At 39.6% G+C, this 18412-nt stretch overlaps 1 protein-coding gene across 1 annotated transcript in view; it reads left to right on the top strand.

Annotated features, from left to right (window-relative positions):
* The window catches only part of SH3BGRL2 (SH3 domain binding glutamate rich protein like 2), a 55008-nt gene that overhangs the window by 32166 nt on the left and 4430 nt on the right, over window positions 1-18412 (top strand). Inside the window, exon 3 of the mRNA XM_082474307.1 lies at window positions 16398-16478. Within this exon, the coding sequence (XP_082330433.1) occupies window positions 16398-16478 (81 nt within the window). The remainder of the gene's footprint in view (window positions 1-16397; window positions 16479-18412) is intronic.

The following is an 18412-nucleotide window of genomic DNA, read 5'->3' as shown; positions in this document are numbered from 1 at the left end:
AGGGAAGCCGCGTATGTGTGTGTTTACTGTGTTCTGCATTTTAAAGCGTATTCTTTTATTAATACATTTGGGGGGGCAGAGGGGAAGAGGTAATTCTTTTTTTTTTTTAATTAATTAATTAATTTATTTATTTATGGCTGTGTTGAGTCTTCGTTTCTGTGCGAGGGCTTTCTCTAGTTGCGGCGAGCGGGGGCCACTCTTCATCGCGGTGCGCGGGCCTCTCACTATCGCGGCCTCTCTTGTTGCGGAGCACAGGCTCCAGACGCGCAGGCTCAGTAGTTGTGGCTCACGGGCTTAGTTGCTCCGCCACATGTGGGATATTCCCAGACCAGGGCTCGAACCCGTGTCCCCTGCATTGGCAGGCAGATTCTCAACCACTGCGCCACCGGGCAAGCCCCGAGGTAATTATTCTTGCATCTTTATCTCTCTATAGTGTAAAAAACTGCTCATGGCCGATGATAAACCAGTTTCACTTTTTTATGATCGTGAGCCAGATGGATCATTATGAACAACTAAAATACATCAGATGCCTTCCTGCTGTACATGGCATTGAGGAGATGAAGGCACTTTCGACTAATTGTTTTCTTTCTCACTTCTTAGGTTAAGAAAAAAAAAATTGAGAAATGTCTCTCTAATGAGTAGTTAGGATTTGCTTTCTGCCATAGCTTTAAGTGTGTGAGTCAGTGTTTATCTTGAGACCGGAACTGTGGTTCTTTAAGGATGGCCAGGAGAAGGGGAAGGGGCTACAGGGCAGAGGTGCTCAAGGTGAAATAAATAACTGGGTGGTCGTTAGGGTGGAGAAAAGGGATAACAGTGCTTTTGGAGGCTAGAAAGGAAACAGTTCTCCAAGAACATGAGGGAGAATGAGATGCTGAAACATAAAGCCATAAAGATTGTGCCCAGCGTTTTTCCATGTCATGAAGAGAAAACCGAACCTGGCACTGGACACAGATTTGAGTTCTAGTACTACTTTATGTTGGCTTGACACCTTTGGAAAGTCACTTATCTCTTTATATCTCAATTTTCTCACCTTTAGCAAAGGACGGTAATATCTATCTTACTTCCCAGGGTATCTGTCACTGTTTCTAAAGTACTCCTAAAACTCTATACCCACCCAAACTACCATTCAACTGTAAGACCAGAATAAAGGCGTTTTCACAGCCGCAAAGTCTGAGGAACAGAGAACCGATGGATTTTTGTTTTAAGTTTTCTAGCACTGATAGCTTTATTTTGAACTGTACAGTTCACACACATTTTCATCTATTGTCTTATTTTGGTCTGCAGGCACAAAAGTACATTTTCTAGACTCTGTAATCATGAATGGGATACACTCTTGGTTACCATATACTTTCCCTGGTATGAGATCATGATGTAAAAAAATTCCACAAAAATAATAACCTTTATTCTTATGTAATAATGCAGCTTATTTCTTGTTGATGCTGCCTCTGCAGACACTGAGGTTTGACCATCCTCTGCTCTTGACTTCCCTCTCCATTTCTCTACCCACTTCCTGCATACATGGTTCAGGGCTGTTGACATCTCCTAAGTTTATTTTAAAAGTGGAGTTGTTGCTGGTTTTTTTTTAATCCTTGTTGTTTCATAGACCTCTCAAGAGGAAGGAGGCAGAGACATCTTCACTCTATCACCATAAAAGCAAAAGTCTTCAGAGCCTTTTGAGTAGAGGAATGTATTCAATGAATAAAAAAGAACGTGATGTGAAATAAAGTGAATTCCTTCCCTTTATTTTCACCTCTTTATGACTTTCTAAATCTCTATGTATCTTTGCCCTATAGAGGCTATGGAAGTTTTTTCAGGTAGACTGTCTGGGAGCTGGCTAGAGGCTTCCCTATTGATTAAACCGTGCCAGATAAATGGCTGCTTGAGCAGTGTCAGTCCCATGGCCGTTGTGACAGCAGTGCTGGTGTATTCATTCTGTCTTTATAGTCTGTTCTGGCAGGAGTTCTGAAGACAGTGTCTGCTCTTATCAAGGTCAAATAAATTCGACTTTGACAAAAGCAAAAGCATTTGAGGGCAATGAACCATGACCTCAAGCATCTCACCTTGCGTCGCCCGGTAACAGTTTATGAGTGGTCGTATCTGGTTGGATAGCCTGTGGAAACCCGCCATACTGCAAGTGACAGGATCCAGTAAGCATGAAGATCCTCCTGTTTCCCGGAATTGGCTGGAAACTTATGACTTTGTTTTAAACTGGATGAGCTAGGCACGTGAGACATACACAGCTGCTAAGCTGCTTGCTAACCAGTGTGGACAGCTGCCTTCTCTCTCTCCTTTAGCACGTGAAAATCCTGCCTACTGGGAGGAATTCCCCACCGAATGGAAGCTCCCTGGCACGTCCAATCAGTTCTTCCCACCCCAGATTTGGACACTGAGGCAATGATGCCAGAACACAGCATTAGTTGGAGGTGGCTCAGTGAGTGTCCAGGGGTGATGGGACCAGGCAGAGCCTGGTGTCTGGACACCATATGGCTGGTGTCCTAAGGAGGCAGATCCTGGGGTGCGGCCTAGGTGTGTTCTTGGTTTCCCAGACACGGAAGTTCCTCCTGTTTTCTAAACTGGTCCTCCAGGGGGCTTCCCTGGTGGCGCAGTGGTTGAGAGTCTGTCTGCCAATGCAGGGGACACGGGTTCGAGCCCTGGTCTGGGAGGATCCCACATGCCGCGGAGCAACTAGGTCCGTGAGCCACAACTACTGAGCCTGCGCGTCTGGAGCCTTTGCTCCGCAACAAGAGGCCATGATAGTGAGAGGCCCGCGCACCGCGATGAAGAGTGGCCCCCGCTCGCCGCAACTAGAGAAAGCCCTCGCACAGAAACGAAGACCCAACACAGCCATAAATATAAATAAATAAATAAATAAATAAACTGGTCCTCCGGGCTTAATGCGGATTCTGTGAGCTCCCCGCTCTACCTTCATACATTCTTTTCCTTTAAAGTTGCCAGTGTCTATTTCAGTTGTTTGTAGGCAAGAACGCTTACTGGGGCACACTGGTTGTTCTTGCTGTTTCCCTGAAGTGTCCCACCATAAGCACGATTCTTCTCTGGAAATGGGTTCCTAAAGGTCAGCATCCCAACGCCTAGGCTCTTCTCATTTTAGAAAGCTCAGATCCTCATGTTCAAGGTTTAAGCTCTGTTCTCTCTCTCTGTGGTACTGGCATGTGTGGAATGCACCAGAAATAAAAACACACATATCTACACAAAAGGAGAACATTTCCTCCCATTTCTTTTCTCCCTCCCCATTCAGAAGAAAAAAAAAAATTTGGATTTCTTTATATTTTTTCTTATTTTTTATTGAAATTTTTTTATTGTGGTAAAAATATATATCATAAAATTTATCGTCTTAACCACTATTAAGTGTACGGTTGAGTAATGTTAAGTGTATTCACATTGCTGTAAAACAGGTCCGCAGAACTTTTTCATCTTGCAGGACTGAGACTCTATACCCATTAAATAACTCCTGTTTGTCCCCTCCCCCCACCCCCCGATAACCATCGTTCTACTTTCTATATCTATGAATTTGACTACTTTAGAGACCTCATAAAAGTGAAATCATGTAGTATTTGTCCATTGTTTTCTTTGTTTTGTTTTGTTTTTGTTTTTGTTTTTTGGCCACGCCACGAGGCGTTCGGGATCTTAGTTCCCCAACCAGGGATCGAACCCGTGCCCCCTGCAGTGGAAGCATGGAGTCTTAACCACTGGACCGCCAGGGGAGTCCCAGTATTGGTCCTTTGTGACTATCTTACTTCACTTAGCATCATGCCCTCAAGGTTCATCCATCTTGTATGTTTTAGTCCATTAAGGCTGTTATAACAAAATACCACAGACTGGGTAGCTTACAAACAATAGAAATTTATTTCTCAGAGTTAAGTCCAAGATCAGGGTTACACTAGGATTGGGTTCTGGTGAAGGCCCTCTTCTAGGTTGCAGATTGCCAACTTCCTGTAGTATCCTCACATGGTGAAGGGGGCAAGGGAGCTCTCTCAGACCTCTTTTTTTTTTTTTTGGCTGCGTTGGGTCTTCATTGCTGTGCACGGGGTTTCTCTAGTTGCAGCGAGCAGGGGCTACTCACTGTGGTGGCTTCTCTTGTTGCAGAGCACGGGCTCTAGGCACATGGGCTTCAGTAGTTGTGGCTCACGGGCTCAGTAGTTGTGGCGCACTGGCTTAGTTGCTCCGCGGCATGTGGGATCTTCCTGGACCAGGGATCGAACCCGTGTCCCCTGCATTGGCAGGTGGATTCTTAATCATGGTGCCACCAGGGAAGTCCCAGACCTCTTTTATAAAAGACATTAATCTCATCCATGAGGACTCTGCTATCATGACCTCCTCCCCTCCCAAAGGTCTTTGGGCATCAGCATTTCAATGTATGAATTTTGGGGGGATACAAACTTCTAGCGTATAGCATTGAAGCATGTGACAAGATTTCCTTCCTTTTTAAGATCTCCATTGTATGTATATATCACATTTTGTTTTTCTACTCATCCATTGATGGACTCTGGGTTGCTTCTACCCCTTGGCAATTGTGAATAGTGCTACTATGAACATGAGTTTGCAAATATCTCTTCAAGATCCTGTTTTCAGTTCTTGGGGATATGTACGTATTAGTGGGATTGCTACATCATATGCTAGTTCTACTGTTAATTTTTTGAGGAACTGCTGTACTGTTTTCCATAGTGGTTACACCATTTTATAATCCCATCAATAGTGTACAAGAGTTCTAACTTCTCCACATCCCTGCCAACACTTGTTATTTTCTGTTTTTGTTTTGTTTTGAGAGTAGCCATGCTAATGGGCGTGAGGTGATATCTCACTGTGGCTTTGATTTGCATTTCTTTGATGATTAGCGTTGTTGAGCTTGTATATGATCTTTGGAGATATGTCTATTCAAGTCCTTTTCCCAGTTTTCAATTGGGTTATTTGGCTTTTTGCTGTTGAGTTGTAAGAGTTCTTTGTATATTCTGAATACTAATCTCTTATCAGATACGTATTTTGCAGGTATTTTCTCCCATTCTTAGGTTGCCTTTCACTCTGTTGATTATATCTTTTGATGAACAAGAGTTTTTAAGTTTAATGTAGTCCCATTTGTCTGTCTTTGTTTTTGTTGCCTGTGCTTTTGAAGTCATATCCAGGAAATCATTACTTGCTAAATACAGTGTCATGAAGCTTTCCCCCTATGTTTTCTTATAGCAGTTTTGTAGTTTGGGGTCTTAGGTTTAGGTCTTTAATTCATTTTTAGTTAATTTTTGTGTATGGTGTAAGATAAGGGTCCAACTTCATTCTTTTGAGTGTGGATATCTAGGTTTCCTGTTACCATTTGTTGATGAGACGGTGCTTTCCCCATTGAGTGGTCTTGGCACCTTTGTTCAAGATCATTTGACCATATATGTGAGGGTTTATATTTTTTTGGACTCTCTATTCTGTTACACTGGTCTGTGCCAGTACCACAGTTTTTATTACTGTCGCTTTGTAATATGTTTTGAAATTAGGAAGTATGATTTCTTTAACTTTGTCCTTCTTCAAACTTGTTTTGGCTATTTGAGGTCCCTTGAGATTCTGTATGAATTTTAGGAGGGTTTTTTTTTTTTTCTATTTCTGCAAAAAATGCCATTAGGATTTTGATAGGGAATATGTTGTATCTTTAGATTGCTTTGGGTAGCATTGACATCATAACAATATTAAGTCTTCCAATCTATGAACATGGGTGTCTTTTCATTTTTTGCGTCCCCGTTCATTTCTTTCAGCAATGTTCTGTAGTTTTTAGTGTACAAGTCTTTTACCACCTTGGTTAGGTTTATTCCTAAGTTTTGTGGGCGTTTTTGGTGCTTTCGTAAATAGAATTATTTTCCTAATTTCCTTTTCTAATTGTGTATTATTAGTGTATAGGGACACAAGTGATTTTTATGTGTTGTTTTTTTGTCCTGCAACTTTGCTGAATGAATTTATTAATTCTTTCATTTTATTAAAAAAAAAAAAACCTTGTAGTTAGAAGTGAGATTGCAGCCAAATTTTATTTGACTGGGGTCACACTAACCAGTTTGTGTATTTGCCATCAAGGGGGAAGAACACAATGACCATTCAGATAATCAAGATGATCTGGTGCGTGTTTGGCCAAGGATGCCAATACTTAGAAGTGGGCTCTGGGTGAAGGTGGGGCGAGAGGTGAAGTGAGGTAGCATGTGTGGCTGGAGCTACTCATGTAAAGTCCGGTCTAATGAAGAGAGGACAGTTCAGCTGAGAGACAGAGGGCAGACTTTTATAGAAAAATAACCATGTGATTATTTTCCATGAGGCAACTTATAAAATTACTTATGTTTTAAAACTATTGAATTACTTTTTTTTTGCACTTTTAGATGATACTTGTAGAACGTTAAATTTGTACCCAAGCATTGGGTGTATTGCTAGCCAAATAAGATTCCATTATTGACTAGTTTTGTTTAAGTAATGATTTGGGGGCCAGCTATGACAGCCTTTCCCCATATTACCTCGGTTAATGGAGCCTGAAAGTAGACGGCAGACAGGTTAAGACTAATCTTCACGAGGCACAGAAAAGCTAAATGACCAGCAGTGGTTCTTTGTGGAGTATCCTCTCCTTTTCTTTCTTAGGTATGAAAGGAAACAAGGAGAGGTGTGTTAGCATTTTCTAACCATTGGTAGAGGTTCAGAAGCACACCACAAGCATACCTAAATGTATGCAATTGTATTGTTCCCAAGTGCAGTGTTTATGTAAGACTCTTGAGAAGATTGTCTCTGGATAATATATTTTAAGTGTGTTTGGGAATCTTTTGTGAAGCTGAAGAACCACCTCCCTTAATTATTAGTTTTACAGATCCCTGCCTCATACATATAATTTTATTTTTAACAAGATTACACAGACAACACACACACACATACGTACACATACCCTTGGTATCTGCAGGGGATTGGTTCCAGGACTCTCCACGGCTACCAAAATTCACAAATGATCATACTGTATATACCATTCTGTGCCCTGCTTTGTTCTCCCAACAAAAATAGCTTCCATGTCATTGTAAACTAATTTTTTAGAGGTTGCCTCTTATTTCCCTGGGTGGATTATTAGAACTAACTTAATCATCACCCACCTATGTTGAAGTCCAACTGTCTGCAGTAATTAATAGAACTTTGTTTAGAGTCCATAAGAAAAATAAAAAGGAAAGTTAAAGTCCAAAATTTTCATTATCCACAGGAGATGTGGTCTGTCTCTAAAGTAGGGATGTTATTTATGTAGGTTCAAGGCAAAGCCCTGAAAGTCACCCCACACCCATTCTCCTCATCTCGATACTCCCCTGGTTACCAAATCCTGTAATTTTTACCTCCTACATAATTCTGTCCTGTTTCTCTTTCAAAGCTCAATTCAAACGAGCCTTGCTATTGACTCTCTCTAATTAACTAGGACTCTGGTTATTCCTCCCCCTCCCCCATGCCCGGCAAACCTGTGTGTCCTTACTCCTATTATGACCTTTAGTTCACAAAATTTTTTTTCATGTCTTTGTCTTCAGCTGGTCTCTGAGTTCCTTGCACTCACCCTCAGCAGGCTACGTGGCGTATTTATCTTACTATCTGGTGCCTATCAGAAAGCTGGGGACACAGAACATACTTAACAAAAATTGGTTCTAGAAGTGGGTGAATAGTTCCACATATTTTCAGCCAAGCAGGTAGCTAACCCATTCTGTTGGGTCTCGCCTTGTCAAGGTTCTGAGCGTTTCCATTCCTGCTTATTAATAAAACTCAAAGCCAGATCTCTCAAAAGCAAGCTTATTGAACCTTCTTCTAAATTTTACAATGAAATCTCTTTGGTAAATCACCTCTTATTAGAAGCTTGCCTACCCCACAGGTAGAATTTTCTCAGGAAACTTGTGATCTGAATTTGAAAATCTGTATTCCAAGGTTTTCTGTCTAAAAGATCAGTTATCTAATCAAGGAGAATCTTCTCCTTCAGATGTTTTACTGTACATGATCTCATTCGGCATCCTCACAGATACTAGGAAAGGGTGGTGGGGAAGGGAGATATCACTTCTCTTTATCGCTGATTGCTGGATGCCCAGAAGCATAGCATTTAATTAGATATTCTTTGCAGTCTTATCTCTTCTACATAACCCTAGTTTTTATTCTTCTGTCTATAAATGTTTAATCTCCCATTTTCACCTTACTGAGATGTTTGTCTCAGTATTATACAGTGATGAATCCCTGGGACATGTCTTTCATTAAAGCTATGGTTTGTGCTCTGAATATTGAAATATTCAATATTTCAGTATTCGTCCAGACAACTTCAGGGCACCCCAATTGCGTGTTTAGCAGCGTATCTTAACTAATATCCAAACAGGCGGTTCCCCTTTTGTTAAAATTTTCCTCTTTTCTGAGCCTTACACAGTTTAAGTTAATGAAAAGAAAACAAAACTGTTAAAACACTAAGGCCATGTTAATATCAATGTTAAGACAATAAAGTCTGTTGACGGGAGGGTCCAAAGTAAACAGTCTCCCCCAGATTCCCAAGATGTAGCCACTTTTATGAGTTTCTGCTTTGTGGTTTTAAGTTATCACCACTCTGTGTTTCATAGACCAATATCTATATTCCTTGATTTTAAATTAGACAGTATTTACTTTTTTCTTTGGAAGATGGGAAATTTGCATTCTTATAGCTTCTCTCATTTCTCCCCCGTTTTGACTTACACACATGTGCACGCACACACTGCATTGCTAAAGTTTATAACAGTCACATACGCATCTGTAATTATAACTATTGTATACTATGTAAATATACCACATTTATATTGTTATAAACATATAAATATTCTCTACAGAACTGTTCAGTTGTGTGAGCAGTCACAGAAGAAAGTGTATAATCCTATTTTAGTAAATTCCTGTGGTTTGAATAGCGACACAAATATTTATGAGATTTTCTTAATTGATTTTAGCCTTTTCACTTACTCCTCTGAGTATTTCTTAAACTTTTATTGCTGGTTGCTTTTCCTGTGTTTAGCACAAAATTTTTTCCCATCCAATTTCAGTGGGTGCTTGGGTAGATGTATTTGCTTGCTCTGCCATCTTGTATCAGAATGGTGAGAAATGTTAAACATGTTAGGAATTTTAAATCTTCAGCTTTGGACTTATTCGTATTTTTGGTATTTGGCCTAAAAATTGCTTAATGAAGCTGTTTTAGACAACTACATCTTATATATCCTACCGGGATTGGAGCTGTCAAATATTTTTTCCTTCTCTATCAAGATTTCAAAAAATGGAATATAACATTAATGGTCCTTAACCACTGAATCAAAAAATTCTGCTCAGAGGCTACCCTCAGGCTTGAAAGAAATTTCAGGCAGAAGGAGTCTCTGCCCATTTGCAGCAGCAGCAGTAACTCTTGCAGTCTTAGGGAGAATTTTTTTTTAATTTCTCCTTTGGGGTAAACCAAATTTGCTTTGGCTCATTTCGAAGTGATTGCTGCCACCATTTCCTTGTGGGCCACGTGTTGTTTTTTGTTCCCTGCAACCTTCTGTTTGGAAAGGCCCTTGGCATGTAGAAATGATATGGGTCTGTCACTTAATTGTTACCGACTTCGCGTGGGAAGCGATACAGCTTTTCAGAGCGGCTACGGTGGGTTTTCCCCGCTGTTCTCTTAGGGAACGCTAAAAGGGCAGAGAACTTTAAGGCCTTTGTCTCAGATGCTTGTCCAGTCCATAATAGTCTAACCGTAGTGAACGGGTAATGTCCTTAAGTAAGCTCAGAAGAATGAGACTACTGTGAGCTCTGCCTGTTGTAGATTTTATCACGAGCTTATAAATGTCTCTAACATTGGTTTTCACTTAAACGCAAACAGAAGTATAGGTAATGGAAGCATTTTTTTTTTCCTTTTTCTTTTTAGCAGCTGTTTAGCTTGCTTTATTCTTCTTAAAATTGTAGCATTTAGATAAATATTCCATTAGTAACAGTGCTCAGTTATGCTGATATCTTTATAACCCAGAATTTTTTCTTTTCATTTGGCACTAGAAACAAAGTGAAGTTTTCAGCCTTTGTTTTAAATGTAGTTAAAAATGTTCCAGCTTCTGAAACTGAATGATTTTTTTCTTGAATATGCTTTATGTGTTTGTACTCTCCTCCAAAGGTGATGTTAACTGATCGTTATATTTTATAGTCACAGGAGGTTGATTGTCTTACAATGTGCAATTTGCAGACGTGTATTTGCAAACACTTCAGAGAGAGTGTCTTTGACTATAAGGAATTCAGCAAGCCCATTTAGAAACTTTATAGTGAGTTTTTAAAATACATTGCTTTTGGGCTTCCCTGGTGGCGCAGTGGTTGAGAATCTGCCTGCCAGTGCAGGGGACACGGGTTCGAGCCCTGGTCTGGGAAGATACCACATGCCGCGCGCGGAGCAACTAGGCCCGTGGGCCACAACTACTGAGCTTGCGCGTCTGGAGCCTGTGCTCCGCAACAAGAGAGGCCGCGATAGTGAGAGGCCCGCGCACTGCGATGAAGAGTGGCCCCCGCTTGCCGCAACTAGAGAAAGCCCTCGCACAGAAACGAAGACCCAACACAGCCAAAAATAAAAATATAAATAAATAAATTAATTAATTAATTTAAAAAAAATACATTGCTTTTAACTTTTGCAGTATGAGCCCTAGTGTGGTTTGTTTCTTTTACAATATAAGCCTGATAAGTGAAATGAATTTGATAGGAAAGCAGATCTTTCTCTTTTATTGGGGAATGTCTAAGGCCAGAATATGAGAGAACTTCTATCTTAATAGATTAAGTGATTTTAAGATTTCTAATACTATTTTACTCATATTATTTCACATCATAGTGTTTAGTTTATTACCTCTAAAAGAGGGTATTCAGAACTTCTAGATTTTAAATTATCAATCATCTACTCTTTGCCTCAACATGACAAAGAAGATGATTTAACTTCTTACAATTTGAGATTCATCAGGCCATTCAAAAGCTTTTGTATGTCAGAAAGTAAATTTTTTACATAATTCTTTAAATCAGTAAGTAATAGAGTAGAAATAGGATTTACTCAGATTACATTATTAGCATGAGATTACCTAAAACATGGCATGTCGGTCATTAATTAGCAGACACAACCTATCACCCAGTTTGCCTGGTGTGTGTCAGGTACTATTCTCACATTGACTTTTAAAAATGATTTCCTTTAAATTATTCTGCTTTTAAAGTTAATTACCAAATTTTATGTTTGTCACTTTGGGAGTTAATTACCTTGGGCGACAATTTCTAAACTGTTGGGAGCATCCAATTTAATATTCGGTAAGAAGGCCCCCAGCCATGGTGATGTGGCCCTGAGTTAAAGGTTCATAACCTAAAAATAATGGTTATAACTTTTATGACAGAAGTACAGTTCAAGAGAATTTTTTATATAAATAAGAAATGTTGCCATTCTGAGATTTCTGAATATCTGACATTTCTAAATAACCTTTGTTGGTGACCAACATTTATGAGAACAGTTTTGGTTCAGTGTGGTTAAATAGATTGTTTACATATTTTCTCTACACGTATGTATTCTCCGTTTTGTTTTATATGTTTGAAGCTCGCTTGTGAAAGTTGACCTTATTTCTAGTTTTGTGATTTGGAGAATTGTAATCATTTTAAGATTAAGGTTTTTAATATAAACACTGAAACCTGAATTATACATATTAAGTCTCGTAACTTGCCTTTTGATCTTTTGCATGCACTGTATTTTCACGTTAGCACTTCCTTTTTTGTTGTTTTGTTCTTGTTTTTGTTTTTGGCCTCGCCGCACGGCATGCAGGGTCTTAGTTCCCGCACCAGGGTTCGAACCCATGCCCCCTGCATTGGGAGTGTGGAGTCTTAACCACTGGACCGCCAGGAAAGTCCCAGCACTTCCATCTTCAAAGTAAAATTCACACTGCGTTTATAGAGATCGAGTCAGGCACTGTTTTTCGTTTTTTATTTCTTATATTATTAGTTTTTTCATTCCTGCGTTTTCACACTGACATCAGAGATTATTTATCAGGTAGAAACAGGTAAAGGCCTTTCAGAATTCAAGAACAGGGACAACATTTTGTTGACTAGTCCTCAGTTTTTTTTCCCTCACTTTTGCCCTTTCCCTTTCCTATTTGGTTAAACCTGTTTCCTGTTCAGAGAGAGGTAAACTCTTCCAACAGGTATCAGTAGGAACTGGACTACGTAGGCTGCACTTCACATCTGGACACAGCTAACAGCCCGTTTAAGAGCAGCTCCACTGAATGCTCCATTATTTTTTAGAATTCTGGAGCTTCAAGGGACTTTGGTCGTATCTGATACAGAAAGGAAGAAGCAGCCTGAGGAGGTTAAAGGAGCTGGTCAAGGTCATGACTCAGCTAGCAGATTGCTGGACATCTCATCTATAGTTGACTGAGTGTATATACCACTCAGTTTCCCAGAAGTGAAGCTGTGACCCAGACAGTGGTTGGTGCAGGTAGAAGTTCAAGACCCCTCTTCTCCCCCAAGGAGCAATGAGAAGTCTTGAAGGAAAGGACTTAAGCAGAGGATGATATGATCAAATTTGCATTTTTAAAGGATCAGTCTGTCCTCACTTGAGCATGATTCGGGGGGGTGGGGAGATAGGGTAGACTGGAGAGGGGTTGGTATGTTGAGGTGCTATTGCAGGTATCTAGCTTGGATTAGGGCAATGAGACTGATGTAGAAAAACAGAGATGTTGAAGGGATATGTAAGACAGTTATTGGTTGAGGGAAGAGAGGAGTCCTATGATGCCTTGATTTCTGCCTGGTAGAGCCCGTTAGATGGTGGTGGCAGTCTTCTGAGAGGTCCAGCTTGTGGGGTGGAAGGAAGAGGATGAATTGCGATTTAGACCCATTATGTTTAATAGTCTATTATGAACAGTTAGTTGCTTACATGGAACCAGAATTGAGAGGAGAACCAGAGCTAGGGATCTGAGTTTAATTAGAGCCGTGGCTGCAATTGAGAATCCGTAGGGAAAGAATTTAGACCGAGTAGTTGCAGAATATGGTGTAGAGAGAAACAGGTACACCAGTTTTCATGTGGCGGATATCTAAAAGGGTGAGATAAGCTGGCTGTAATTTAGCTCTCTTCCTCTTGTTACCACATTGAATATAAGCAACAAACGATCACATAGAGAAAATGTGCGTCAAACCAGGGTTATTTCTTGAGCCCAGATCAATGAAATGCTACTCAATTATTTGGAACTGTCTTTGTTACAAAGAATACTGGTAACAACATTTTCAGTTCATGAGATTTTGCCTAAAATTCTACATCAAATTGAGACACAGTTTTTCTTATTAAAAGTTGTACAATTTTCCATAAATTTCTTTGAAACCTGTAATACCTAGAGTCAGTCGGAACCTCCAACTGCCCCATTGAGATCATCTTCACTCAATGTCTCATATAATTTCTCAAACTTAACATGTTAAAACTCAACTCCAGCCTTACCCTCAAACCTGCTTTTTCTCTGGTCTTTCCCATCAAGTTACAAAGCTCAGAGCTGCTTTAAATTTTTTTTCCAAAAAATTTTTGAGGTATAGTTTTTACAATATTATATGTTTCAGGTGTACAACGTAGTGATTCACAATTTTTAAAGGTTATACTCCATTTATAGCTATTATAAAATATTGGCTATATTCCCTGTGCTGTACGACATATCCTTGTAGCTGATTTACTTTATAATACATAGTAGTTTGTACCTCTTTATCCCCTACTCCTACCTTACCCCTCCCCCTTCCCTCTCCCCACTGGTAACAACTAGTTTTTTCTCTATATCTGTGAGTCTGTTTCTTTTTTGCTATAATCACTAGTTTGTTTTATTTTTTAGATTCCACATAAAAGTGATATCATACAGTATTTGTCTTTCTCTGTCTTATTTCATTAAGCATAATACCCTGCAAGTCCAATGGAAAAAATGTCATTCTTTTTTTATGGCTGAGTAGTATTCCATTGTGTATACATACCACATCTTCTTTATCCATTCATCTGTTGATATGGACACTTAAGTTGCTGCCATATCTTGGCTATTGTAAATAATGCTGCAATGAACATTGGGGTGCATAAATCTTTTTGAATTAATGTTTTTGTTTTCTTCGGATATATACCTAGGAGTGGAATTGCTGGATGATATGGTAGTTCTATTTCTAGTTTTTTGAGGAATCTTCATACTGTTCTGCACAGTGGTTGCACTAATAGTTTACATTCCCACAACAGTGCACGAGGGCTCCCTTTTCTCTACACCCTCGACCACATTTGTTATTTGTGGTCTTTTAGATGATAGCCATTCTGACAGGTGTGAGGTGATCTCTCACTGTGGTTTCCATTTGCATTTCCCTGATGATTAGCGCCTTTGGACGTCTTTTCCTGTGTCTGTTGGCTGTCTGTACGTCTCCTTTGGAAAAAGTTTTATTCAGGTCTTCTGACCATTTTTTAATTGGGTTGTTTGTTTTTTGATGATGAGTTGTACGAGAGCCACTTTAGTTCTTTATTCTCTGTAACCTTCTACACCAATTCCACAATTGAGTATGATCAATCCTCCTTCAAAATATATCTCCAGTCTGTCCTATCCTGTATTTATTACAGTTGCTCTGGTTCAGGCTGCCTCCGTCTCGTACCTGAATTCCCCCAGTGCACTCCTGACCTTTGTCCCTGCTTCTCTTCTCGCTGCCCTCTCTCTGGGCCATTCTCCACGCAGTCAACGCGGAGATTTTCTTAAAGGAAATAGGTCATTCTGCTCCCTTGCTCAGAACCTGTCCGTGATTTCCTTTTGTACTTAACGATAAAATTCAAAATCGTGTTTTTGGTTTACAGAGTCTGGTACATGCTGATGCTGGTCACATCTGCCAGCTTTGCTCTTCCCCGGCGCTGTTTCCTGTCTCACAGGCTCCTATCCCAACCCTTTACTTGGCCAATTCTATTCATTCTTCACATTTCAGCCTAAAATACCATTTTCCAAGGAGGTGTTTACTGAGCCTCCCCCTTCAGATGTGTTTCTCCTTCCCGGCATGGTCAAGGAAGGCCTCCCTTTGCAGGTGACTGGCCTCAGGGCTGACCCAGAATGACAGCAGGAGTGACTGCTTCAAGATCTACAGAAGGAGCAGTGCCTGCAAGGCCTGAGGCTGAGATGACCGGGAACTACAATCAAGCTGCCTTCAAACCACGCGAGGCTCAACTTGCTAAAGCACTTGGACAAGAGAGTCTCTACACAGAGTCAAATAATTCAAAGATTTTTCTTCAGCTGAGGCCTGCTTTGCAAGAAGCAGATCTCCACTTGAAGTCATCAACTCTCGTTTAGATTCCTAAACAGGTTTCAAAAGTATTTGTAATGCCATTGACCCAGCTCAGCAGTGGGTTCGTGAGGGCTCGGTGACTCTGATATACAGGGTGCCCCATACCTGGTTTCCTCTTGGGCAAGAAGCATCATAGCATACAAAAAGCATTGATTTCAGCACCAGTGAAACTTGGGCCCAAATCTCAGCTTTGTTACATACCGGCTGTCAAACTTGGGTACCATGTTTCTTTGCTCTGAGCCAGTCTCTAACCTGGTGGGCGGTGGTTGGGATTAAATGATGTGTTGATCGTCTGGCACTAAGCACAGAGCAGTTGCCTACACATGATTTTGATCATTGTCTGCCTGTGATATTTACTCTCTGCCTAAAGTTATCCAAGGGATTTCTCTCAAATTTTAAGACTGCTTCACATCAACTTAGCAACTGTACAATAGTATTACACGTGCAAGCTTTTGAAAAGAAAACAACGGATGAACACATTGGCCAGAATTCCTTAATGGCTCCTCTCCTGAAAGAAGGAAGAGAAAAATGATTCTGTGTCTGAGGTAAAGATAAATGTTACAGAGAATATAGTTTCCTCTAGTTTTTTATTTGATCTTTTTATTCTCTCTGAAGACAGTCTCAAGGAATGTGGAAAACTTAAAAAGCAGAATAGAAGCACTCACTTTGACACACGCAGACCTTTATGGCTTTTCTGTTTACACAGTGATTTTTTTTTTTAAACCCTAGATAACAAAGTATCAAGAGTGGAATTGGGAGGCAGCCTTCCAGATTGAAATGCTTAAGTAAAACCTTAGGTCAGAGTGATTCCACACAAATAAATGTTAGTTTGACACTCAAGGGAGCATATTCTGATTTGATTTCTGTCCTCAATGTTTTACATTTTAATCCTGTCACAGATTTTGGATTAAAAAGTTGTTACCTTCATCATCATGCTCAAATGTTGAGGCTCAAACAGAGCAAATCCAGTCGATTTATGTAGCTTTTCCCTGGCCTGGATGGAGTAATGGTACATTTTTTATTTAAATAGAGACTTTGTCAACAGCACCAAATACAAAGACAATTGTTTGCTTTTGTTTATTTTCTCCTTCTCTTTTTTCTAGGATTATGACAGTTTCTTTGAATCCAAGGAAAGCAACACAGTCTTTTCATTTTTAGGCCTGAAATCACAGTTGGCATCAAAGGTAGGTCAATCTTTTCTTGTTTCAAAATGTATCTTTCTTGAGTTGTTCTTAGGGATGGAGGTTGAAGGAGGGCATCTCTAGTCTCCTAAATTTTCAGCTTTTGCTTTCTCAAATGCAGTTAGTTAGGACTGCCCAGGGTAAAGATACACAAGGAAGCCAGTTTTTTTTCTTTCCCATTTTCAGTTGCTGCTGTATATTAGAGTTTATCTTTATTTAAAATTCAGTTTATTTATAATTTATATCTCCTTCTTCCAAGAAAAATTTACGGTAGCAAAAAATAGTAGGTGCTTTTTGTTTTAAAGTGCAAGTTCACATTACTTTACATTTTTTGAAATAGAATCAAAGCCATGTTTTGTGTTTTTTTTAACATCTTTATTGGAGTATAATTGCTTTACAATGGTGTGTTAGTTTCTGCTTTATAACAAAGTGAATCAGTTATACATATGTTCCCATATCTCTTCCCTCTTGCATCTCCTTCCCTCCCACCCTCCCTATCCCACCCCTCTAGGTGGTCACAAAGCACCGAGCTGATCTCCCTGTGCTATGCGGCTGCTTCCCACTAGCTATCTATTTTACATTTGGTAGTGTATATATGTCCATGCCACTCTCTCACTTTGTCACAGCTTACCCTTCCCCCTCCCCGTATCCTCAAGTCCATTCTCTAGTAGGTCTGTGTCTTTATTCCCGTCTTGCCCCTAGGTTCTTCATGACCTTTTTTTTTTTTTTCTTAGATTCCATATATTTTAAGGTCGTCTGCAATTTAAGTCATTTACATTGGAAGGGGCATGGTTTGCAATAACAAATGGTCAACCTTGAAAAAAAGGGCAATTCCTAAACTAATCAGAGTGTTTTTGAAGCCACTTTATTATGTCATATGTCTTTTAGCAAATGTAAAAGGCTCAAACTTTTCTAATATTTAGAGCTATAGATGATACATATTATGGTGACTTTGTGAAGCACATGGATTCACTTTCAAAATAAAAAATAACATTTCTTTATTAAATAAGGCAGTATTTTGATTGTTATTTCCGCTTCAGAAATACTATTTTTTTCTGATTATGAAAGTAGCCTAGGCTCATTTAGAAAAATTGGGAAAATGCAAAAAAGTATAAAGTAGAAAATAAAAAGTCACCAGAGAAAACCACATAAACATTTTTGGTGTATTTCCTTGCAATCTTTATATACATAGCAATTGAGGTTTTGACTGTATTTCAAATGGAGACTGAATTCTAAAGCTTCTGTTTGTAACACTGAATTGAAATGAAGGTACATCGCTGGGAACTTTGGTATCTGTAAGTAATAGGTCTTTTGAGGCTACCCAGGATTTGTGCCATTTCTGGAACACTTGTGGGAGGAAGGCAGAGACTATCAATAATGAAAATTGTACAGCAGCACCTGTAGTTCCTCGCCGATGTGAAATCATGCTTTGTTATACATCAGTAAGACCACAGATGCTTGTGGGTGGTTTCTGTGCACATGTTTTAAACAGAGACAAAACCCACACAGAAAATCCTTAAAGGCTCTTAAAACTATCTTTATAAAGATGGAACTTTGGAATACTTAGGAAAATGAAAGTATTTTTGTAACATGTTTCATGCAAAGACATGTAAACCATCCAGATTTATCTTCAAAGAACTGGAAAAAACTGGGGTAGGAGCAGTCTAACGGATGCATATAAATCCAGCGGACACCAGCGTCTGTGCAAAAACCTTTGAAAAATACTGCGTGTTTGCCATCTTTGTTCTCATTTTCCCCGAAGATGTAGGTTCCTTTGAGAGGCTTCGGGCTGACTTTTTTACTCTTTGAAAATATTTATTCTCTTAGAAATTTCTCAGGAAACCTATGACCTGTAGAATATGCATTCTCACATGACTTAACGGTCATGGGATTGGAGTTGGTCTTGATGCCATTGAGGTTTGCTTGATTGCAGGAGA

Source organism: Balaenoptera physalus (genome assembly GCF_965194825.1).
Source record: "Balaenoptera physalus genome assembly, chromosome: 9".
Lineage (NCBI taxonomy): Eukaryota > Metazoa > Chordata > Mammalia > Artiodactyla > Balaenopteridae > Balaenoptera > Balaenoptera physalus.
The sequence above is the reverse complement of the archived record's forward strand: the minus strand, read 5'-3'. Positions and strand labels throughout refer to the sequence as shown.